The 24914-nt window shown below is 45.1% G+C and overlaps 1 protein-coding gene across 3 annotated transcripts in view; it reads right to left on the bottom strand.

Moving 5' to 3' along the window:
• The window catches only part of LOC129831258 (protein capicua homolog), a 36109-nt gene extending 16822 nt beyond the window's left edge, over window positions 1-19287 (bottom strand). The window contains exons 1-7 of one of the 3 annotated variants that reach the window (XM_055894464.1): window positions 19096-19287; window positions 16239-16417; window positions 11520-15458; window positions 4350-4481; window positions 3676-3844; window positions 1523-1622; window positions 1055-1237 (exon numbers count right to left, since the gene is read on the bottom strand). In XM_055894464.1, coding sequence (XP_055750439.1) covers window positions 1055-1237; window positions 1523-1622; window positions 3676-3844; window positions 4350-4481; window positions 11520-15249 — 4314 coding nt within the window. In that variant the 5' untranslated portion in view covers window positions 15250-15458; window positions 16239-16417; window positions 19096-19287. The remainder of the gene's footprint in view (window positions 1-1054; window positions 1238-1522; window positions 1623-3675; window positions 3845-4349; window positions 4482-11519; window positions 15459-16238; window positions 16418-19095) is intronic. The other 2 variants (XM_055894463.1, XM_055894465.1) reach the window with 2 other exon arrangements.
• Window positions 19288-24914: the final 5627 nt, after the last annotated feature.

The following is a 24914-nucleotide window of genomic DNA, read 5'->3' as shown; positions in this document are numbered from 1 at the left end:
AGAAACCAAGATGACTGTGCATTGGCTTCAATACCCTGTCGGTCATCCAGGGTTTATATACAGTGCCTTTGGAAAGTATTCAGACCCCTTGACTTTTTCCACATTTTGTTATGTTATAGCCTTGTTCAAAAATGTATTCAATAAATTAAAATCCTCAGCAATACCCCACAACGACAAAGTGAAAACAGGTTTTTAGAAATGTTTGCAAATTTATAAAAAATAACTTATAAGAATTCCAACCCTTTGCTACAAGACTCGAAATTGAGCTCAGGTGCATCCTGTTTCCTTTGATCATCCTTGAGATGTTTCTACAACTTGATTGGAGTCCATCTGTGGTAAATTCAATTGATTGGACATGATTTGGAAAGGCACACACCTGTCTATAATAGGTCCCACAGTTGACATTGCATGTCAGAGAAAAAAACTAACCATGAGGTCGAAGGAATTGTCCGTAGAGCTCTGAGACAGGATTGTGTCGAAGAACAGATCTGGGGAAGGGTACCAAAACATTTCAGCAGCATTGAAGGTCCCCAGGAACACAGTGACTTCCATTAAGCACACAGCCAAGACAACGCAGGAGTGGCTTTGGGACAAGTCTCTGAATGTCCTTGAGTGGCCCAGCCAGAGACCGGACTTGAACCAGATCGAACATCTCTGGAGAGACCTGAAAATAGCTGTACAGTGACACTCCCCATCCAACCTGACAGAGCTTGAGAGGATCTGCATAGAGGAATGGGAGAAACTCCCCAAATACAGGTGTGCCAAGCTTGTAGCGTCATACCAAAGAAGACTCAAGGCTGTAATTGCTTCCAGAGGTGCTTCAACAAAGTACAGAGTAAAGGGTCTGAATACTTACGTAAATGTGATATATCCGTTTTTATTTGTAATACATTTGTAAAAATGTCTAAAAACCAGTTTTTGCTTCGTCATTATGGGGTATTGTGTGTTGATGAGGATATATATCTTTTTGAATAAGGCTGTAACGTAACAAAATGTGGAAAAAGTCAAGGGGTCTGAATACTTTCTGACTGCACTGTACATCATTGGTATGTACCTGGAAGGCGAGGTCGTGGTACTTCTGCTTCTCTTGTGGCCCCAGGGCGTACCACCACTCGCCCAGGATCTTGCTGACCGTGCGGTTGTCCTGGTTGGGGTGCCTCTGGTGCACCAGCGCCCGGTGACGCTTGCTAAAGATCATGAACGCGTTCATTGGACGCCGAATGTGGTCCTTTTCCCTCTAAGACAGAGAGAGAGAGGTAAAGAGGGTGCATGGAAGCCATGAGCCACAAGGAGTAGTTCGAATTTGGCCCTAACCAGGGTTAGATATTCTTTATCCCCCTAATGGTAAGATTGACATTGGGGGTCATGTAATCCTATCCTTGATCTGTAGATAACGGCAATTTCAAGTTTGAGCTAATGGCACACAGAGAGAGGGACACATACTGTATGTGAGTGTGAGATATTGGACTGAGAGACACAGCTAATAAAATAAAATCCAGAGACAGTCAAGCAGAGAGCTCACCTTTCTGTCTCCATCTTTTGGAAGAGCACTGAGGGACTGAGTCCGCCTCTTCATAGTGCCTGTAGACGGGTCATTATCATTTGCTACACCCGGAAAGAACCTGCCAATCAGAAACATAATGTGAATATGGCCTGCCAATCAGAAACTCAATGTGAATATGGCCTGCCAATCAGAACCTTAATGTGAATATGGCCTGCCAATCAGAAACTTGATGTGAATATGGCCTGCCAATCAGAAACGTAATGTGAATATGGACTGACAATCAGAAACTTGATGTGAATATGGCCTGCCAATCAGAAACGTAATGTGAATATGGCCTGCCAATCAGAAATGTAATGTGAATATGGCCTGCCAATCAGAAATGTAATGTGAATATGGCCTGCCAATCAGAAACATAATGTGAATATGGCCTGCCAATCAGAAACGTAATGTGAATATGGCCTGCCAATCAGAAACGTAATGTGAATATGGCCTGCCAATCAGAAACTTGATGTGAATATGGCCTGCCAATCAGAAACGTAATGTGAATATGGCCTGACAATCAGAAACGTAATGTGAATATGGCCTGCCAATCAGAAACGTAATGTGAATATGGCCTGCCAATCAGAAACTTGATGTGAATATGGCCTGCCAATCAGAAACATAATGTGAATATGGCCTGCCAATCAGAAACTTGATGTGAATATGGCCTGCCAATCAGAAACGTAATGTGAATATGGCCTGCCAATCAGAAACTTGATGTGAATATGGCCTGCCAATCAGAAACATAATGTGAATATGGCCTGACAATCAGAAACGTAATGTGAATATGGCCTGCCAATCAGAAACGTAATGTGAATATGGCCTGACAATCAGAAACTTGATGTGAATATGGCCTGCCAATCAGAAACTTGATGTGAATATGGCCTGCCAATCAGAAACGTAATGTGAATATGGCCTGCCAATCAGAAACGTAATGTGAATATGGCCTGCCAATCAGAAACGTAATGTGAATATGGCCTGCCAATCAGAAACTTGATGTGAATATGGCCTGCCAATCAGAAACGTAATGTGAATATGGCCTGACAATCAGAAACTTAATGTGAATATGGCCTGCCAATCAGAAACGTAATGTGAATATGGCCTGCCAATCAGAAACTTGATGTGAATATGGCCTGCCAATCAGAAACGTAATGTGAATATGGCCTGACAATCAGAAACGTAATGTGAATATGGCCTGCCAATCAGAAACGTAATGTGAATATGGCCTGCCAATCAGAAACGTAATGTGAATATGGCCTGCCAATCAGAAACGTAATGTGAATATGGCCTGCCAATCAGAAACGTAATGTGAATATGGCCTGCCAATCAGAAATGTAATGTGAATATGGCCTGCCAATCAGAAACGTAATGTGAATATGGCCTGCCAATCAGAAACTTGATGTGAATATGGCCTGCCAATCAGAAACGTAATGTGAATATGGCCTGCCAATCAGAAACTTGATGTGAATATGGCCTGCCAATCAGAAACGTAATGTGAATATGGCCTGCCAATCAGAAATGTAATGTGAATATGGCCTGCCAATCAGAAATGTAATGTGAATATGGCCTGCCAATCAGAAATGTAATGTGAATATGGCCTGCCAATCAGAAACGTAATGTGAATATGGCCTGCCAATCAGAAAAACATAATAATGTGTTAATGTGTAGAACCAGAAAAAAGGGCAGATTTTCCAATCTTTTTCAATGATGTGCTAATAGCTATTTCTTCAAGAGAATATGCCCGTAGTAACATACCTCGATTAAGAACTGTTGAGTGGGGCAAAAAGCTTTATCCTTCTTCATCATTTAATTTCTAAGCCCATTTGGGGGTTTAAAGTGGTACATTCAACTGTATACAAACACAGCTATAACATTTGCTCTATGTAGGTCTCTCCATCAAACAAAATGTATTCAACAATCAATGAAGCTACAATTGAAAGAGCACCGGTCTTTCCTGGTTCCTACAGCAACGCAAGCCTTTGTGAAAGACTATTGTAGAAAGCCCTAGAGGGGCTTTCAAATATTACAGACAACATTATTTCCTTTTACATCCCACTTGTAGTGTGTCACCTGCAATACAACAGATGACACACTTTCGAACAACCATTAAACAACCTAGAAAAAAAACGTACGGGTCATCTGCATCGCTCTCCGTCTCGCTGTCGGCTCCGCCTCTTTCTGCTCTTTCAGCTTGGGGGTTGTTGTCATTGGAGGAGGGCGGTGGGCGGGATGGAGACCCTCGTCCTGCATCTGGTGGGCCCACCCGTCCGTCACTCACTAGGGCCACCCCACAACGAGGCTCTGACCAAGAGAGAGGGGAGTTAGCTGGTGGATCCTGGTTGGTTTTTATGCCTCATCTATGACTGGTTGGTAATTATCACTCTGCTCTGTGTCGTGGCACCTACCTTCCGCACCATGCATTATTTACAGAGAACGCATAGCCCCTTGTTGATTATCCCTTACATTAAGTAGCTAAAATGGTTTCATAGAGAAATGATGATTCTTGGACTCGATAACAAACTCAATGTAAACCATGTAATTAAATCTCAATGTAAAAACAGGCAGGTTGAATGTCACCAACATCATTTTTCTTTTAATTTGTACTGTTATTTGTACTTATTTTAGTTCAGTTATTTATGAATGAAGTGATGCAGCAAATAGTGAACGATGCAATACGGTATACTGTACACTTTTCCCCATAACTATCTTCACAATATAAGTAAGTACAACACAAATGAGTTGTGTATGCAACCTGATCAGAATAGGCCTATTTATTTCAACACATGAGTGTTGATCAAATCCTCACCGTTGCTCTGATTGACAAGCTGTTGGCCATCAGTGGGCTGGGCAGCCGCACTCGACTGGCTGGGCTCCAAGAAAGGGACCAATGAATGCCAAGGAAACACTGGCACTGACCGGGGCTCCACATTGGTCCATACTGTGGGAGGAAAAGGCGGATTCGGAAGGAAAATATTATGAATAGCTGGTGATTTCAAAAAAAATCTCAAAAAGTGAGGGTTAACTGAAGTGGTTCCCAAATTGTCTTTGCGCCATGACGGCGTGTCCACACCGAATTCCCCGCCATTTGAATTCTCTTGTGACCCTTAAGAAAAACAAAATATTTCCTGTTAGAGCCCAGTCTTTAGTCATGTCCATCTCAGCCCCATTGGGAAGTGACCCACCATGTTGGAATCCACACTGGTTAACGGTCATACAGTCAAATGGAATACTAACATACATGGTCTTATTGGAAAAGGAACATAGGTCTTGGTTACTATATAATATGCTTCAATTGATTCAGATATTTCTCCAAGTACATAGAGAACAAATTATATTTCACAGTGACAACCTAGTTGGTCAAGAACAACATATACTGTATATATGGGGTCTCACACATTGCAACTTCTTTTACGATTTTTGAGTCACATTGAGATTGTTCCCCTGACATTTTCAAGTGACCCCTGAGTGTCCACATCACTAAGGATCTACCATGGTCCACCACACACACCAACACAGTCCTGAATATGGCACGACAACGCCTCTTCCCCCTCAGGAGGCTGAAAAGATTTGGTACGGGCCATCAGATTCTCAAAATGTTCTACAGCTGCACCATTGAGAGCATCTTGACTGGCTGCATCACCGCTTGGTATGGCAACTGCTTGGCATCCGACCACAAGGTGCTACAGAGGGTAGTGCGTACGTCCCAGTACATCGCTGGGGCCGAGCTCCCTGCCATCAAGGACCTCTATACCAGGTGGTGTCAGAGGAAGGCCCTGAAAATGATCAAAGACTCCAGCCACCCAAGTCATAGACTGTTCTCTCTGCTACTGCATGGCAAGCGGTACCAATGCACCAAGTCTGGAACCAACAGGACCCCGAAGAGCTTCTACCCCCAAGCCATAAGACTGCTAAATAGTTGGTTAAAAAGTTAACCAAATAGCTACCTGGACTATCTGCATTAACATACTTTTTTGGACAAACTTTTCTGACTCATCACATATGCTGTTGCTGCTATTATTATCTGTCACTTTATTCCTAGTCCTATGTACATACAGTATCTACCTCAATTACCTCGTACCCCTGCACATCGACTAGGTACTGGTCCCTAGTTAAATGTCCACAAAGCACACACATCCCTGGGTCGCTCCTCTTTTCAGTTCGCTGCAGCTAGCGACTGGAACGAGCTGCAGCAAACACTCAAACTGGACAGTTTTATCCCCATCTCTTCATTCAAAGGCTCAGTCATGGACACTCTTACTGACAGTTGTGGCTGCTTTGCATGATGTATTGTTGTCTCTACCTTCTTGCCCTGTGTGCTGTTGTCTGTGCCCAATAATGTTTGTACCACGTTTTATGCTGCTACGATGTTGTGTTGCTACCATGTTGTTGTTATGTTGTGTTGCTACCATGCTGTGTTGTCATACTGACTCAACTCCAGCCACTTTAATAATGGGAATTGATGGAAATTATGTAAAAATGTACCACTAGCCACTTTAAACAATGCCACTTAATTTTATGTTTACATACCCTACATTACTCATCTCATATGTATATGTATATACTGTACTCTATATCATCTACTGCATCTTGCCATCTCTATGTAATACATGTATCACTAGCCACTTTAAACTATGCCACTTTATGTTTACATACCCTATATTACTCATCTCATATGTATATACTGTACTCTATAGCATCTACTGCCTCTTGCCTATGCCGTTCTGTACCATCACTCATATATCTTTATGTACATATTCTTTATCCCTTTACACTTGTGTGTATAAGGTAGTAGTTGTGGAATTGTTAGGTTAGATTACTGGTGGGTTATTAATGCATTGTCAGAACTAGAAGCACAAGCATTTCGCTACACTCGCATTAACATCTGCTAACCATGTGTATGTGACAAATAACATTTGATTTGATTTGATTTGTCATGTGTAGCTGCCTTGCTATGTTGTCGTCTTAGGTCTCTTTTTATGTAGTGTTGTGTTGTCTCTCGTGTCGTGATGTGTGTTTATCCTATATTTCTATATTTTCTATTCCATTCCCCGTCCCTGCAGGAGGCCTTTAGCCTTTTGGTAGGTCGTCATTGTAAATAAGAATTTGTTCTTAACTGACTTGCCTAGTTAAATAAAGGTAAATTAAAATAAAATAAAACCCACTGTATAAAACCAAGTTATCGCTTGCTCATTGAGTATTTATTACTGCTAATTACTACGTGTTTTACTTTTCTATTATTTCTCTATTTTCTTTCTTTCTGCATTGTTGGGAAGGACCCGTAAGTAAACATTTCACCGTTAGTCCACACCTGTTGTTTATGAAGCATGTGACAAATAACATTCCATTTGATTCGATGTTGGTCAGGTGAGATACTGTACACGAGGAAGGATGAATGAGTTGTGTTTACAAGAGAGAGGGTTTTCTTCTCAGAAGTGTTTGAAGTGGTTAACTTGCAAGCCCTCCTCAGATAATCTCATGACACGCGGGAGGGTCATGGGGGGGAGCATGTCATTTCATACACACACGTCGAGACTACTGGTCTAGAGAATGTTACATTGAGAGAGTGTTACATTGAAAATACTAACTGGTGTCTATGGGGTTTTAGATTCTAGAAGAAAGTTAGGAGCAGAAGCATAGGGGCGAATCCTAACTTCCATTTATTCTACATGTTCACTTAATCTCCCATTGACTTCAATAGGACGAAGTGAAAATTTGAAGTGGAAGTTAGGATTCGCCCCCATAGAGAATAAGTGATAGAAAAGCAGAGAGAAGCACGATCCAACAAGCAGAGAGAGTTCTAAGTTTAACTGCACTAATTCTATGGAGAGACAAAGTATCCATGACAACACTGCAATATGATTACTCCTTTCAGTTCAGTGGGATAAAAAAAAAATACTGGACTTGCCCTTGGTGCTCTGCCTGAGGTTGTGTATTGTCTGCTATATTGAGCGCTGTGTGTGTGTGACTGTGTGTGTGTGTGTGTGTTAGTGTGTGTGTGTGTGTGTGTGTGTGTCTGTGTGTGTTCCTGTGTGTGTGTGTGTGTTCCTGTGTGTGTGTGTGTGTGTGTGTGTGTGTGTGTGTGTGTGTGTGTGTGTGTGTGTGTGTGTGTGTGTGTGTGTGTGTGTGTGTGTGTGTGTGTGTGTGACTGTGTGTGCATTTGTCAGCAGCCTTGCATGTCTAGACACATTCCTTTTGAAAGTTTAACTGAAACTGAAGCACACAGACCAACACCCTGTATCACACACTCGTTGACACCCCCCCGCCCCCTCCCCTACACCAAACCACACACCACACACATTCTGAAAGACATACCAGACCAACATTATATTTAGCTGCCTACTACATAATGCATTCTTGCGGCCATGTTGCAAAAGTACAAGTGTACATTTCTTGTCACTGAAGTCACTCATTTTTACACATAGGTAACTGCCAAAATAAAGGAAACACTTGAGTAAATGAGGGTTCTTGGCGGCTCTGTTACGATGTGTGGGTGCAGTTTCCTGGCATGGTTTAGATCCACACAACCCCTTAGAGGGCAAAGTAAACGGCAATAAATACACAGCCATTCTGAGTGATCACATTCAACCTGTGGTGAATCATTTCTACCCTGACGGGAGTGGACTCTTCCAGGATTACAAGGCCCCCATGCACAGGGCATGAATGGTCACTGAATGGTTTGATGAGCATGAAAACCATATGCCATGGCCGTCTCAGTCACCACATCTCAACCCAATGGAACACTCAGAGGAGATTCTGGAGCGGCGTCTGAGACGGCGTTTTCCACCACCATCAACAAAACACCAAATGATGGAATTTCTCAGAGAAGAATGGTGTCGTATCCCTCCAATAATAACTCTCCCTATTTCCCTTATTACTGATGTATGTTACTATGACGTCTATATAGCCCTAACCTCTATACACCTCTATATACTAACCCCTATACACCACTGTATACTAACCCCTATACACCTCTATATACTAACCCCTATACACCTCTATATACTAACCCCTATACACCCCTGTATACTAACCCCTATACACCTCTATATACTAACCTCTATATACTAACCCCTATACACCTCTATATACTAACCCCTATACACCTCTATATACTAACCCCTTTATACTAACCCCTATACACCTCTATATACTAACCCCTACATCGGCAAACTCGACAGCCTTGGTTTCTCAAATGATTGCCTCGCCTGGTTCACCAACTACTTCTCTGATAGAGTTCAGTGTGTCAAATCGGAGGGTCTGTTGTCCGGGCCTCTGGCAGTCTCTATGGGGGTGCCACAGGGTTCAATTCTTGGACCGACTCTCTTCTCTGTATACATCAATGATGTCGCTCTTGCTGCTGGTGAGTCTCTGATCCACCTCTACACAGACGACACCATTCTGTATACTTCTGGCCCTTCTTTGGACACTGTGTTAACAACCCTCCAGGCGAGCTTCAATGCCATACAACTCTCCTTCCTGTACATAGCCAATCTATAATTTAGCCCAAACAACTACCTCTTTCCCTACTGTATTTATTTATTTATTTTGCTCCTTTGCACCCCATTATTTCTATCTCTACTTTGCACATTCTTCCACTGCAAATCAACCATTCCAGTGATTTACTTCGCCACCATAGCCTTTTTTTTGCCTTTACCTCCCTTATCTCACCTCATTTGCTCACATTGTATATAGACTTATTTTTCTACTGTATTATTGACTGTATGTTTGTTTTACTCCATGTGTAACTCTGTGTTGTTGTATGTGTTGAACTGCTTTGCTTTATCTTGGCCAGGTCGCAATTGTAAATGAGAACGTGTTCTCAACTTGCCTACCTGGTTAAATAAAGGTGAAATAAATAAATAAATAAAATATACTAACCCCTATACACCTCTATATACTAACTCCTATACACCTCTATATACTAACCCCTTTATACTAACCCCTATACACCTCTATATACTAACCTCTATATACTAACCCCTATACACCCCTATGTACTAACCCCTATACACCTCTATACACTAACCCCTATACACCTCTATATACTAACCCCTATACACCTCTATATACTAACCCCTATACACCTCTATATACTAACCCCTATACACCCCTATATACTAACCCCTATACACCCCTATATACTAACCCCTATACGCCCCTATATACTAACCCCTATATACTAACCCTTTTATACTAACCCCTATACACCCCTATATACTAACACATTTATGCTAACCCCTAAATGCTGACCCCTATACACCCTTATATACTGACCCCTATACACCCCTATATACTAACTAGAGGTCGATTGGCATGGCCGATTAATTGGGGCCGATTTCAAGTTTCCATAACAATTGGTAATCTGCCTTTTTTGGATGCCGATTATGGCCGATTACATTGCAAACCACGAGGAGGCTGCGTGGCAGGCTGACCACCTGTTACGCGAGTGCAGTATCAAAAGGACCTTGTGGCTGCAAGGAGCCAAGGTAAACTTATCTTATAAAAAACAATCAATCTTAACATAATCACTTGTTAACTACACATGGTTGATGATATTACTTGGTTAACTAGCGGTGCCTGTTAATGCGGTGCCTGTTAATTTATCTTCAAATCACAGCCTACTTCAACTTTACCAAACGGGTGATGATTTAACAAAAGCGCATTTGCGAAAAAAGCACAATCGTTGCACAAATGTACCTAACCATAAACATCAATGCCTTTCTTAAAATCAATACACAAGTATATATTTTTAAACCTGCATATTTAGGTAATAGAAATTCATGTTAGCAGGCAATATTAACTAGGGAAATTGTGTCACTTCTCTTGCGTTCAGTGCAAGCAGAGTCAGGGTATATGCAGCAGTTTGGGCCGCCTGGCTCGTTGCGAACGGTGTGAAGACCATTTCTTCCGAACAAAGATTGTATTTAATTTGCCAGAATTCTACATAATTATGACATAACATTGAAAGTTGTGCAATGTAACAGCAATATTTAGACTTATGGATGCCACCCGTTCGATAAAATACAGAACGGTTCCGTATTTCACTGAAAGAATAAACGTTTTGTTTTCGAAATGATAGTTTCCGGATTTGACCATATGAATGACCTAAGGATTGTATTTCCGTGGGTTTATTATATTATAATTAAGTCTATGATTAGATATTTGATAGAGCAGTCTGACTGAGCGGTGGTAGGCAGCAGCAGGCTCGTAAGCATTCATTCAAACAGCACTTTACTGCGTTTGCCAGCAGCTCTTAGCAATGCTTGAGGCACAGCTCTGTTTATGACTTCAAGCCTATCAACTCCCGAGATTAGGATAGCAATACTATAGTGCCTATAAGAACATCCAATAGTCAAAGGTATATGAAATACAAACGGTATAGAGAGAAATAGTGGACGCGTCATAATTCCTATAATAACTACAACCTAAAACTTCTTAACTGGGAATATTGAAGACTCATGTTAAAAGGAACCACCAGCTTTCATATGTTCTCATGTTCTGAGTAAGGAACTTAAACGTTAGCTTTTTTACATGGCTCATATTGCACTTTTACTTTCTTCTCCAACACTGTGTTTTTGCATTATTTAAACCAAATTGGAACATGTTTCATTATTTATTTGAGACAAAATTGATTTTATTTATGTATTATATTAAGATAAAATAAAAGTGTTCATTGTTCATTCAGTATTGTTGTAATTCAAAAAAAAATGGTCCGATTAATCGGTATCGGCTTTTTTTGGTCCTTCAATAAATCGGTATTGGCGTTGAAAAATCATAATTGGTCGACCTCTAATACTAACCCCTATATATACTAACCCCTTTATACTAACCCCTATATACTAAGTCTTATACTTAAGCAATAAGGCACGAGTGGGTGTGATATATGGCTAATATACCACGGATAAGGGCTGTTCTTTCGCACGATAAAAGTGCATGGACACAGCCCTTAGTCGTGGTATAATGATTGTGGTGTTACCTGTCCCGGGCCGTCCCATGATGATGTCCTTGCGGGGTGCAGGTTGAGGGGACTCGGCTGGTAGGATGAGGGGCAGCAGGGCAGTGGGCGAGGGGTGGCAGGCTACCGGCTGGGGCAGTGTCCCTCCAATGGCGTCCTGATGCCCTCCGGACTTCCTCTCCCACTCCCTACCGCCTGATCCAGAGCTGGAGAGGGCGGAGCCAGTAGAGGACATGGAGGCAGAGCCACCACTGAGGGCTGGGCTGGAGTGGACAGGGCGTCCGGTGACGGCTGGGGTCAGGGACTGGGAGGAGGTTACAAGGACCAGGGTGGAGGCGGGGTTTCGCATGAGGACCGCTCCATTGGTATCGGCTCCGTTGATGGGCACGGGTGCTTGGAGGCCGGTGGCAAGGTGCAGGGGCTGGCTGTGATCTCTGGAGGAGCAGCCCCCTCCTCCCCTCCTCCCTAAGGGGCCCTCGGTAAACTTGGCCAGGGGGACGTCGGGGTTCCTCACGATGACGGGGGAGTCTCGCAGGGGCACAATGCGGCGGGGGCTCGGGTCCTGGGGCAGTGGGGAGGGAGGGGTGGGGGACACCAGCATGGGCGGAGGGGTGGAGGCGGCGGATGACGGGGGGCGGCTGGTGGCGCTCCGGGGCCGGGGGAAGGAGAGCGAGGAGGGGGTGGTGGGCTGGCTCTGAGGGGAGAGCACCCTGAAGGCGGCTGGCCGGAGGCCTACAGTCTCCCCTAGCTGCTGATCGGGGAGGGGCAGGGGCGGAGGAAGGGCATCCAGTTTCCGCTTGCTGGGGCTCATGGGCACGGTGAAGGTGAGGTTGGTCTGGAAGGTGGGTACGATGCCCGATAGGTGGCGCTCGCGCTCCGAGCCCGGCGTGCTCATCTTAGTCCCGCTCAGATGGCGGTGGCGGCGAGGGGTGAGAGAAGGCGGGGCCGTGATGGGGCTGAAGGTGGCCGGGCGGAAGCTGAGGAGCGGGGATGGCGAGGGCGACGGTGTGGGCGAAAAGGGCGACTGGTTGGAGATGGGAGAGAAGGAGGGGGTGCCTGAGCGGGAGCTGCCCAGAGACACCAGCATGGTGGCCGCCTCGCACTCATCAAAGTCGAAGTGTGATAGGTCCTGGGGCAGGAACGAGGGCAGGACCATGCGAGGGCGTGAATCCCCTCCCCTACTGCTCGCTTCGCTGCTGTCTCGCGACGTGTTGTCCCAGTCGAACTCCGAACTGGTCCGGCCGCCGCCCAGCCTCAGGTCTGACGGGGTTAGGGTGCCCGTACTGCTGGCCCCGCCACGGTCTCTGCCCCCTCCGCTGGCCTCCATCTCTTTAGTTCTCATGGAGAGATGACGCGAGCAGTAGCCTCTTCTCTGGGACTCCTTAGAGCAGCCCTCTCTGGAGCACAGCCTCCTCCACTGCTTGCCGTTGAACTTCTTGCGGATGCCCGTGGGGGTACACACCACGTCGCCCTTCTTGTACTTCTGCTGGGCCGCCGTGAGAGGGGTGCGGGAGCGCGACGAGGACGCCGAACCCGAACCTCCACCCCCTCCAGATGCACCGTGGGAGTTGGCGTTTGACGAGGGTGGCTTATCCAGGGAGCCGCGGGAGGACGAGGAGAGCAGAGGAGGGAGCTGAGGGGTGGCGATGACGGCCGCCCCCGCTGCCAGGGCTCCCGACTCCAGGCCCATTAGCACCGTGGGGGAGGCAGGGGGGTGGGGGTTGAGGGACAAGTGGGGGCCCACCAGCGGGGTGCCTCCGAGGCCCCGGACCACGGACAGGTGGGGGCTGAGGTAGCCCGGGGGCGGCTTGGAGAGTATGTGCCTGTGCTGGGACACCGCCAGGGCCTTGGCCGCCCCCCCCGCCACCCCCATGGGCACCATGCTGAAGTGGGACACCTCTATGTCCTCCTCGGGGGTCAGGGGCATGAAGTGGTGATGCTGCTTGGCCCTCTCTCGGTTATCTCTCTCTTGTTTCCTCTGGAGCTCCCGCTCTCTCTCCACCAGGTCCTTCTCTCGCTCCCAGTCTCTTCCGGCCACCAGACTCAGCACCGAGGCGGGGGTGACGGGGGAGCTGACAGTGGAGGAAGATGAGGAGGCGGGGGCCGTTCCAGGGTATGAAAGCCTCCCCAACACGGACCCAGCCACAGCTGCGCTGAGCCCCATCCCATGGCTGAGGAAACACAGCTCCTGCTCCACTTCTATTTCGTCCCTGTCCTCTCTCTCCCTCTCTCTCCCCCTCTCGGCGGCAGCATCCTCTCGCCCCCCTCCAGAGGGTCCCAGGTCCAGGTCCCATGGAGGCACCAGCAGGCGGAGGCTCTGACGGGACACCCACACAGCGGTCGGAGTGCCCACCCTGCCATCCCCCTCCTCATCCCCTGGGGGCGCTCTGTCCTCTAACAACACTCTATAGGGGTAGGACACAGCCGGGTGGGAGTCCACCTGGGTGACCAGGCCCTCTCGGTACCACTGGCGCTGGGCCTCTGTGGTGCCGCCGTCCTCGTTGCCTCCGAAGGGCACGCACACAGGGGTGCCGATGGGCACGGCCTGGGAGCCAGGCGGCGGGGCGTCCATGATGATGTCCACGGGCCCCTGGGGGCCCTCGCGGAACGGGTAGCGGTACAGCTCCTTCTCACCGTTCAGCTGCACCTCCAGGCTGCCGTGCTCGCCGCTCACCCGCCGCACCACGCCCGCTCGGAACACTGAGTCCATGCTCTCCCTCCCCCCTCCCCTTCCGTTCTCCTCTTCCCCATTTCCAGTCCTCCTTCTAGCCTGCCTGGCTAGCACCCGCTGGTTCTTTAGACCTTTGGCCAGGGCGTCGGCTAGCGCGTCCGACAAGCTCTGTGGGGTCGGAGTGCGTGGGGTGCTACGTTGCACCAGGTCCAGTGTGTGTGCTTCGGTGTTGGGGTTGGTGTGGGGAAAGTTGGCGCGGCGTGGCTCGCTCACGTCAGGGTCGTGTTCGCTGGCTGTGTCTGTAGAGGAGCAGCGGACAGGGCTGGGGGAGATTTCTCTGCCTCCCTCTGGGCCTCTCCTGACTCTGTCCCCTGTGGGAAGGGGTCCAGGTGTGTTATCCCTGTCCTGTGGTGGAGCTATAGTGGTAATGTAGTCCTCCACTGGTCTCCTGGTCTGACTGTTGATGTCAGTAAGCGAACCGCCCTCACTTGCCGTCGACCCGGGCCCCGAAGATAAGCCCGACGACTGACTACCGGTGTTACTGTCACAGTGAGCACTACTGCTGTTCAGTGGGGGCGTGCCGGGGTTGCCATGGTATCTGTGGTTGTTGGCGGCAGCAGCTGCAGCAGCACAGTGCTCAGAGGTGTACTTCTTCTTGGGGACGCGGGCCTTGAAGGTGGCCGTCTTGCGGTTGGACGAGGGGTTGGGGCTGTTGGCAGCACTGGCAGCACTGCTGCTGCTGTCTGTGCTGTGGGCGCTCAGCGACTTGACACTCTCCGGGCGGGAGTCCTCTGACTTCCCAGGGAGGGACCCTGCTGCTGCGGCCGCTGTCTCTGGGAGCCGGGGCCCCTCTCTGTGGACCTCCCTCTCTGGCGTAGCCCTAGCCGTAAGTGTCACCGACTCTTCCTGAGAAGACTCTGAGTGAGATGAGGTTTGGGGTGAGGTCTGACTTTTGGGGGACCGGTCTCTGTTCTCGTCTGAGTCTCTTTTCTCCCCACTGTCCACCGCCCCCCGTCTCTTCCCACCTTTGGCCCGGGTCGACGGGGGCGAGCGCCTTCCTTGCTTTTTAATTGGCTTCATCTCTGCATTGGCGTTTCCTTTACGATTTATAGTGGCTTATTTTTCCAGAGACCAGATTCTCAGTTCCTCTCTCCCCTTCCTCTATTTCCCTGCTCTTCCAACCCCTCTCTCTCTCCTCCCTCTATTTCCCTGCTCTTCCAGCTCCTCTCTTTCTCATCCCGCCCTTTCCTCTTTCTGTGTCTCCAGCTCTTTCCACCTTATTCCAGACCCTGAAACACAGCAGAACATAAAGAGGACTGGATTATTCATGTGGTAAATGCATTGTGACATTATAAAAGCCCATTCACCGGACAATGGCTGAGGTGGGGTGAAGTGGCTGTCAAAGTAAAATTCCCATTTAAAAAAAAAAAAGAAATCAAATATAGGCCTATTCTATAAAACCATGTATTTTTTGTCCTTGGTAATACATGAATTATTGAATGATATATCCCCCAACACAAGAAGTAATGGGTATTACTATTTTATTACAAAACATTAGGAACACCTGCTCTTTCCATGACATAGACTGACCAGGTGAATCCAGGTGAAAGCTATGATCCCTTAAGGGAAGTCACTTGTTAAATCCACTTCAATCAGATCTCCCGAGTGGCGCAGCGGTCTAAGGCGCTGCATCTCAGTGCTAGAGGCATCACTACAGACCCTGGCTAGATCCCGGGCTCTATCACAACCGGTCGTCATTGGGAGTCCCATAGAGCGGCGCACAATTGGCCCTGCATTGTCCAGGTTAGAGGAGGGTTTGGCCGGGGTAGGCCATCATTGTAAAATAAGAATTTGTTCTTCACTGACTTGCCTATTTGAATAAAGGTTAAATAAAAGAAAGAAAGAAATAATCTGTGTATATTAAGGGGAGCAGACAGGTTAAAGGATGATTTTAAAGCATTGAGACAATTTAAACAATGATGTGTATGTGTGCCATTCAGAGGGTGAACAGGCAAGACAAAAAATATAAGTGCCTTTGAACAGGGTATGGTAGTACATGCCAGGCGCACCGGTTTGAGTGTGTAACGAACTGCAACGCTGCTGGGTTTCCCTTGTGTATCAAGAATGGTCCACCGCCCAAAGGACATCCAGCCAACTGTGGGAATTATTGGAGTCAACATGGGCCAGCATCCCGGTGGAACGCTTTTGACACTTTGTAGAGTCCATGCCCTGATGAATTGAGGCAGTTCTGAGGGCAAAAGGGGGTGCAACTCAATATTAAGGTGTTCCTATTGTTTTGTATACTCAGTGTACAATGCGTACATTCCATAATGTAGCCTATATTACTTATAATTAACACCTAACACTGTGTGAATACAAAGTAAAGCATAATGAAGCAATCTTATATAACGTGTGAAGTAATATAACAATATAGCATAGCAGAATAGTGGCAGGCACATTTGGAAGTGCTCGTCCAGACAAGTCTACACCCACACACACACGCGCGCTGGTTTCTTGGCTAAGGCAGTGGAGGTGGGGGAATTCCTTCTTGTTCACTCGCAGTTCTCTCATTCTCTCTCTCTTACTCAGGCGTTCTTTTCCCCTCTCTCTCACTCGTTCTGGGTGGTGACCTTTATCTATTTCGTAGCCGAACCAATCCGCCCCTACAATCCACACTTCCTGTCATGGACCATTACCTAACTTCCTGCTACTTTATTACCCTGTCTCTTTAGCCCTCTCGTTCTCCTTAGATTTCATACCAACCACTCATTTAGAGGCATTTTTCACAGCCAGGGAAAACATCCATGTTGTTGAATGCTGACCTACGTGGATTAAAGAAACTATCTGAGAACCAACCGTTTTGCTTTGGGTTTTCCATTGAAACAGGCAGCGTCAAGTGTTGTAGGGCTATCTTTCTTTCTTTTTCCCCAGTACACAGTTCCCATCGGCCTCAGTTTCAGACAACACCACAAAGTGATTCAACAAAAAGCCTAATCATCTTATAGAGCATGACCAAATACAAACATCAAAGTCTAGACCAAATTATTTTGCAGAGTATGAGTTGTGCTTCAATCACATTGGATTCACATGCCATGACATACCATGACATGCTCCATGTCATGGTATGTTTGAGACATATACAACATGTCTGGGACAAATGATGATATTTATTGAATATTAGGTTGTTCCAATGTCATGTACGTCAAGTCATTTAATACGTTCAGCTCTACAGAACTCTACTTGTAATAAGAAACTACAGACCTGTATTGTTGTGAACACACAACATGTAAACTGCTGTTTGATAATACACACAGTTACAACCCAGGATCTGTGTCATGCAAATTATATTCAGGAGACTTGAGATTGCATTCAAATTACTGTCATCGTAAAATAATTTGCCTTCCCTTTTTCAAGCTGGAGGTGTGCACATTGTTTACTCAATAGTGCATTATGCACGCCAGCAAGTATGTGGGTGTGTCATAATGATAACAACTTCGAGAGAAGGCACATCGACATTTCCATTCTAAATGTATGAGCCTTATCCATTTGTCAATATTGCACTCATGTTCAATCTTGTGTTGATTCAATGTTCAATAAATGTTGCCATATCAACGCTGTATAAACCTAGCATTGCCATTTGTCACCATTGGAGAACTTGTTGTAATGTCCTATTAGAGCATTATGAAAATCCATATTAGCATAACATCCCATTGTGCACAGACGTCAATTCAACGTCTATTCCACGTTGGGTTCAACATAATTTCATTGAAATGACAAGAAAGCAACGTTAATTCAAGCAGTGTGTGCCCAATGGGATGAATTTACGCTTCGACAGCGTCGATGTATAAATATATAACTATAAAACTATGATAACTGGTGGATAATATAGACCTATAGTGCAACTACCGGCGAATGTACAAATGTCACGTACTTAAAGTAGACTTAGGCTGAATGTAGATATAGAAAATATAAAAAACTACAACCCTAAACTGAAGTACGGTAAAATGCAAACGATTGCAAGAATGTGGTCACTGTTAGTTTTACTGAATAGTACCGTGCTGTATATGTGTGAAGCACTCTTATTGGTCATAGTGCTTTGCGATTACTATCAGTTTACTACACAACAGGGCCGTGAAGTCCAGTGACGCAGGCCAAACAACACAAGGCCGCTTAGAAAAATCTTCTTGCAACATTTACACGTGAAATAAAAAATGTAAAGGCCCATTATTCTGATATATGGTGTTGTGGAACAAATTATAATGGGGTGTTACAAACAGACAGTAAGTAGGCTTACTTAAATCAAACAATATGTAATTACATCGCGCGACAGAAACCAAAGTAATTATGTTGTAAATTCATTCGTGTGACAATTACTGTAAAATGTTGACGATACTGGATGCAACTTAGTAACACATTTCCCGACGAGTGCAAACTGCAACATTGTAAATTAAGTTACAATAAAAAGTAATATTTGTGGACACAACGTAGAAACGAGGCCCACAAGCCCAGACGAAGGACAGATGGAAATATACATTTTGTATGACGAATAGTAGCCCATGGAGGGATAATAATGCTAAAAACTCTATGTTGGTGATTCAGATGACTTCAATGTTTCGCCTTCAATCGCAACGGAAGAAAAACACTTCTAGGAAGTCTAACTCTTATAATGGCAGTTATGGCGTTGAATATTTTCTGGGAGAAAAGTTTTAGGCTGACAATCCACCCGTACCGCTCCCTTTTCAATGAAGTGTGGCATCCAATCCTCTCTTTGCTTCTCTCCGCAGTGTATTATAAACTAGGTAAATTATATTTCATTAGTAGTTACAAAGGGTGCTTATTGTAGACAACGTCTACAACCTAGCATCTCGATAAAGCAATACAGGCTACTGCAGTGCTGCAGAAGAAAGATTTGTAGGTTTTACTCACCACAAAATTATTTTCAATGCAGATATTTATCGAGTCAGTAACAAAATTGATAGTTGGCCAAAAGTCGGAAATCCAGGGTTGACAATTAACGGACTGTCATATTATCTTTCGTCTGTAAAGCAACTTAAAGGAGGTAAAACTACTGTTCGGTACATTCTACACTACAGTCGCAAAATGGTGAATGAAGCCCAAAGCCTTGACAACTAGTCCATGTAGCCAATCAGAGGACACATTTGAGTACAGTAGCCAGTAGATTTCATGAATCCAAGGAGCTACATGGCAGTGTCTACATTTGATTGACACCGTGTTTAGTCGAATCGTGCTGTTGGAAAAGACTAACAGCTGTTTAGGACAGGGCTGCGGCATCCAATAGCTCCTTAGGGGAGGTCTGCTGACAGGGAGTAGGCGGTCGAATGGAAGAAAAATAACTCCTCACCAATCTACAAACGCATGCAGCGGCACTGACAGCGAAGGTAATAGTCCTATAAAAATGGTAATTTAGGATTTGATGTTCTAAAACGCTCGCTTTTGCAGTTGTGTTAATCTAAGGACATCTGCTGCAAAATTATATTTAACCTGTAGTTTAACCTGTACATGGCGAGTATAAAAGAGGAGGCAAATGAAGTTCAACCAGCAACTAAATGGGGAGGGGAAAGTTAATGGGATAGAAAAAGTTTAGAGCTGTTTATTTGCGCTGATCGATGCGCTTAACCAAGTAACATAGAAAACCTAGACATTATGAATGCCCATTTCTGTTATTTATTTTGAATATACAATTTTGTATCTATTGTTATTTTTGTTGTTGTATAATTTTGATATTTCTTTCTTCCCCTGTATATTAGCCAGTCTAGCCAACCACTGCGCTATATAGACTATCGTTGACGTCAGTCCGCGCTTTGTCCCGCCTCCCTATCAAACCTGATAGACTTTAAAGTAACGTCACCAAATCAATCTACGATTGGCCAAATGATAGAGGGTCTCTAGGCCAATGACCAAGTACTGTGATGAGGTCATCATGCTTGTTGCCATCAGCTGAGCCAAACAGGAAGGGTCCAGAGTAAATTTGACTAAACCTAAGGATTACTGTTCCTAAGGGATTTACCCATATATATTCCTCTATAGGCAATCCTCAGTTAAACATTTCACAATGTTGACATGTATCCTGTTTGTATGGATTGGTTTGTAGCAGTGCACCACACTGCATTGTCAGCCTGCATGTACAAATGGTGAGCGGACTGGTCTTGGTCAACAACTATAGTTCTGCTTTCTGTGGCATTGTAGTGTGTTTGTCATGCATGTACCATGTAGTTATAACATGCTAGGGCGTTACGGAACCTTTGTGTGTGGAAGTAAACACACACACACGCATGCAGACACACACACAGATATGCAAGCCTGTTGGGTAGAGCACTGCAGTCTCTCAGCAGTCTGCATTCATTCACCCCATCGATGCATCATCAGAAATCTAAGACAACAGAATATGAGAGAAGTAACTTAGGGAAATGATTTCGTAAACCAATGATATAGACATAGAACGTTTGAGAGATGCAAACACCATACAGAATTTCTCGTTTTTGAAAGGGCTTGTTGAATAATCCGGTAACATTTTATTTAAAGCCTGCAGGTATAATAAAATCAAATGTTATTAGTCACATACACATATTTAGTCATTGGAATTAAGAAATACATAAATATTAGGACGAGAAATGTCAGATTGGCATTGACTAAAATACAGTAGAATACAGTATATACATATGAAATGACTAAAGCAGTATGTAAACATTATTAAAGTGACCATAATGTGACCAGTGATTCCATGTCTATGTACACAGGGCAGCAGCCACTAAGGTGCAGGGTTGAGTAACTGGGTGGTAGCCGGCTAGTAATGGCTAGTTTGATGGCCTTGAGATAGAAGCTGTTTTTCAGTCTCTTGGTCCCAGCTTTGATGCACCTGTACTGACGTCTTCTTCTGGATGATAGAGGGGTGAACAGGTCGTGGCTCGGGTGGTTGATGTCCTTCATGCTCTTTTTGGCCTACCTGTGACCTAATGGTTTTTAACTCGGTATAAAGTATTTTTCATGTCTTACAATAAGGAGTATATTATTTCATATCTCTATCAACATTTCAACTAATTCAAAATGGCTAGTATTTAGTCAAAATCATTATGGGATGATTATAAGACATCACAAGGGGGCTATACGTGCTCATGACAAGTCTTACAATGCATTATAACGGCATCATAACCCATTACACCTAATCCTGCAATCCTGTTTTAATCTCAGAGCCCTTTTAGGAGCATGACAAATACTTCATGTAGGATAGCAGAAATCCTATATCCACATTACATAAACGCAAGGCTTTGTGGGAAAGTTTAATCCCTCTGTGACCCTGCCTCACTGAGGTTATCTGCACGGACAGGGAAGAGAGATACCATACAGTAAACATGCACTAACATGCAACGCTGTTACTATGAGCAGAGTTCAAATGGTGAGTCTAACCAGGCTAGAAAAACAGCTCACCCATTCATGACACATTGGTAATGAATCCCAATTACAGAGATCTGGCTCACATGCTGTCCAGGCCAATCTCTCTCCCTAAACACACACACACACACATATTCTCGCACAAACACACACACAAAGTAACTCTTGGGCTTTGAGTTTCTGCTGAGTTCCTGTTTACAAAAGGGGCCTGATGCAGTCTGTCTTTAATTGGTTGCAGGGACCCTGGATTAAAATGACTTTAACTGGAAACAGTACATTGAACATGCTTTGTACTCCAATAGTTGGCTTACCTTGGGTCCATGTAACCAGGCACTTAATGTTCAGAAAATTATTATAATGGAGGTAGCTTCGAAAATAGCAGAGAACAATATGTGATGTCAACCAATGTAAACAAAGGCAAGAACAAATGTACACTATGTAACCCATAATGCAATAGGCTGGAGTTCTATAGATGGATACCATCTGAAGCCTATTAACCTGCATGAAGCAGACAATGCCAAAAGTTCTATTGGTAGATTGTTTTACAGCACATGAAGTTGCATATTTACTACAAAATGTTAAATGCACTGTAATAACCTATGAATAACTATTTGTTTCTACTACTTATCAATACATTCTGTAGTTTACATTATGTAGTTACTAATTGTGTTGACGTTTTTGAAAATAAAACTATTGTTTTATAAATGTTCTGAAATAAAACTAAACAAAAATGTAAATGCAACATGCAACAATCTCAAAGATTTTACTGAGTTACAGTTATAAGGAAATCAGTTCATTTAAATAAATAAATTAGGCCCTAATCTATGGATTTCACATGACTGAGAATGCAGATATGCATCTGGTGGTCACAAAAAAAGCTTGGGGTGTGGATCGGAAAACCAGTCAGTATCTGGTGGGACCATCGTTTGCTTCATGAAGCGAGACATCTCCTTCGCATAGAGTTAATCAGCCTGGTTCCCCTCTAGGTTTCTTCCTAGGTTTTGGCCTTTCTAGGGAGTTTTTCCTAGCCACTGTGCTTCTACACCTGCATTGCTTGCTGTTTTGGGTTTTCGGCTGGGTTTCTGTACAGCACAGCTGATGTAAGAAGGGCTATATAAATACATTTGACTTGTTGATTGTCGTCTGTGGGATGTTGTCCCTCCTCTTCAATGACTGTGTGAAGTTGCTGGATATTGGCGGGAACTGGAACACGCTGTCGTACACGTCAATCCAGAGCATCCCAAACTTGCTCAATGGGTGACATGTCTGGTGAGTATGCAGGCCATGGAAGAATTGGGACATTTTCAGCTTCCAGGAATTGTGTACAGATCCTTGCGACATGGGCCCGTGCATTATTATGCTGAAACATGAGGTGATGGCTGCAGATGAATGACACGACAATGGGCCTCGGGATCTCGTCATGGTATCTCTGTGCATGCAATTGTGTTCATGGGCTGTAGCTTATGCCTGCCCATAACATAACCCCACCGCCACCATGGGGAACTCTGTTCACAACATTGACATCAGCAAACCGCTAACCCACACAACACCATACACTCTTCCATCTGCCCAGTACAGTTGAAACCAGGATTCATCTGTGAAGAGCACACTTCTCCAGCGTGCCAGTGGCCATCGAAGGTGAGCATTTGCCCACTAAAGCCGGTTTCGATGCCGAACTGCAGTCAGGTCAGGACCCTGGTGAGGACGACGAGCACGCAGTTGAGCTTTCCCTGAGACGGTTTCTGACAGTTTGTGGAGACATTCTTTGGTTGTGAAAACCCACAGTTTCATCAGCTGTCCGGGTGTCTCATCTCAGACCATCCCGCAGGTGAAGAAGCCAGATGTGGAGGGCCTGGGCTGGCGTGGTTACACGTGGTCTACGGTTCTGAGGCCAGTAGGACGTACTGCCAAATGATCTAAAACAACATTGGTAGATTATGGTAGAGAAACAAACATTAAATTCTCTGGCAACAGTTCTAGTGGACATTCCTGCAGTCTGCATGCCAATTGCATGCTCCCTCAAAACTTGAGACATCTGTGGCATTGTGTTGTGTGACAAAACTGCAGATTTTAGAGTGGCCTTTTATCATCCCCAGCACAAGGTGCACCTGTGTAATGCTCATGCTGTTTAATCAGCTTCTTGATATGCCACATCTGTCAGGCGTATTATCTTGGAGAAGGAGAAATGTTCACTAACAGGGATGTAAACAAATTTGTGCACAAAATGTGAGAAAAATAAGCTTTTTGTGCGTATGGAACATTTCTGGGTTCTTTTTTTTCAGCTCATGAAACATGGGAACAACACTTTAAATGTTGCGTTTATATTTATGTTCATTGTAGTTCCCTCAATCACAGAGAAGTTCTGTCAAATAAATCAAATTTTCACAATTCAAATATTTGTTTGCACAAAAGCAACATTAATGTATTTGCTATCCCCACTAGCTGACACACAACATTCTCTGTGTTGAGTTAGTGAGAGTATAAAAGAGTCGGTACTACGGCGACACACACAATGAAGGATAATTAGCCCTGTTCTTTGGGGCCCAGCCTCCATCTCTTCTCAAGACGTTGACCTCAGCCCTCGCCCCAGGGCCAGGCAACAAACCCTCCCAGTGGGTGGCTTAAAGCGCCCTGTCAATCAACCTTTGTGGGAAGCAACCCCCAGCCCCCCGCTGTAATGAGAGGTGACAGTCAGAGGAAAGAAGAGATACGTCTACGCAGGGGCGCAACTCTCACTGGGGATGGGGGGGGCACATTCTGAAATTGCATTTTTGTCCCCCCCAGTTTTAGCATTGGAATGTGATACAAAACAGGACAGCGGTGCGCTTTAGGACCATACAGCCGCTGCCGATAGGTCGGGTAGGCTGTTTGGAGTGTTTATCCGACTGGATTTAGGACTGCGCTGACACCACAGAGCGGGCTGACAGGCTGTGTGAAGGCAAAGCTTCTGGAAGACTGGCTGGACCAGCACGGGAGACCAGCATGGTTCAGTGTGTTCGTGTTGCACTCTTTCACCGAGTTGTAAAAGGTAGCAGAACAGAAACGGTCTAATCTTTAGTTGACTGATGTAGCTGGCAAAAACGAAACAAGTGTTTATTCGCAGTGCTGAGCTAGTATTGTAACTGACATGGGACGTTAGCTAATGCTTCATCCCCTCTCGATTGAGGTGAATGAATAAGCTACGCTAGCTAGTAGCTACCACAGCCAGGTCAGCTCTAGCCTTTAGTTATCTGTCAGATAGTAATAACAGCCAGAGTGGAAAGTAGTCATTATTTAATGAGCGTAAAACTGAACACTTACACATACAAAAACAACAAACGTGACCAAACCGAAAA

The sequence above is a fragment of the Salvelinus fontinalis genome, chromosome 32, assembly GCF_029448725.1.
Source record: "Salvelinus fontinalis isolate EN_2023a chromosome 32, ASM2944872v1, whole genome shotgun sequence".
NCBI lineage: Eukaryota > Metazoa > Chordata > Actinopteri > Salmoniformes > Salmonidae > Salvelinus > Salvelinus fontinalis.
This window is presented reverse-complemented; position numbering and strand designations above follow the sequence as displayed.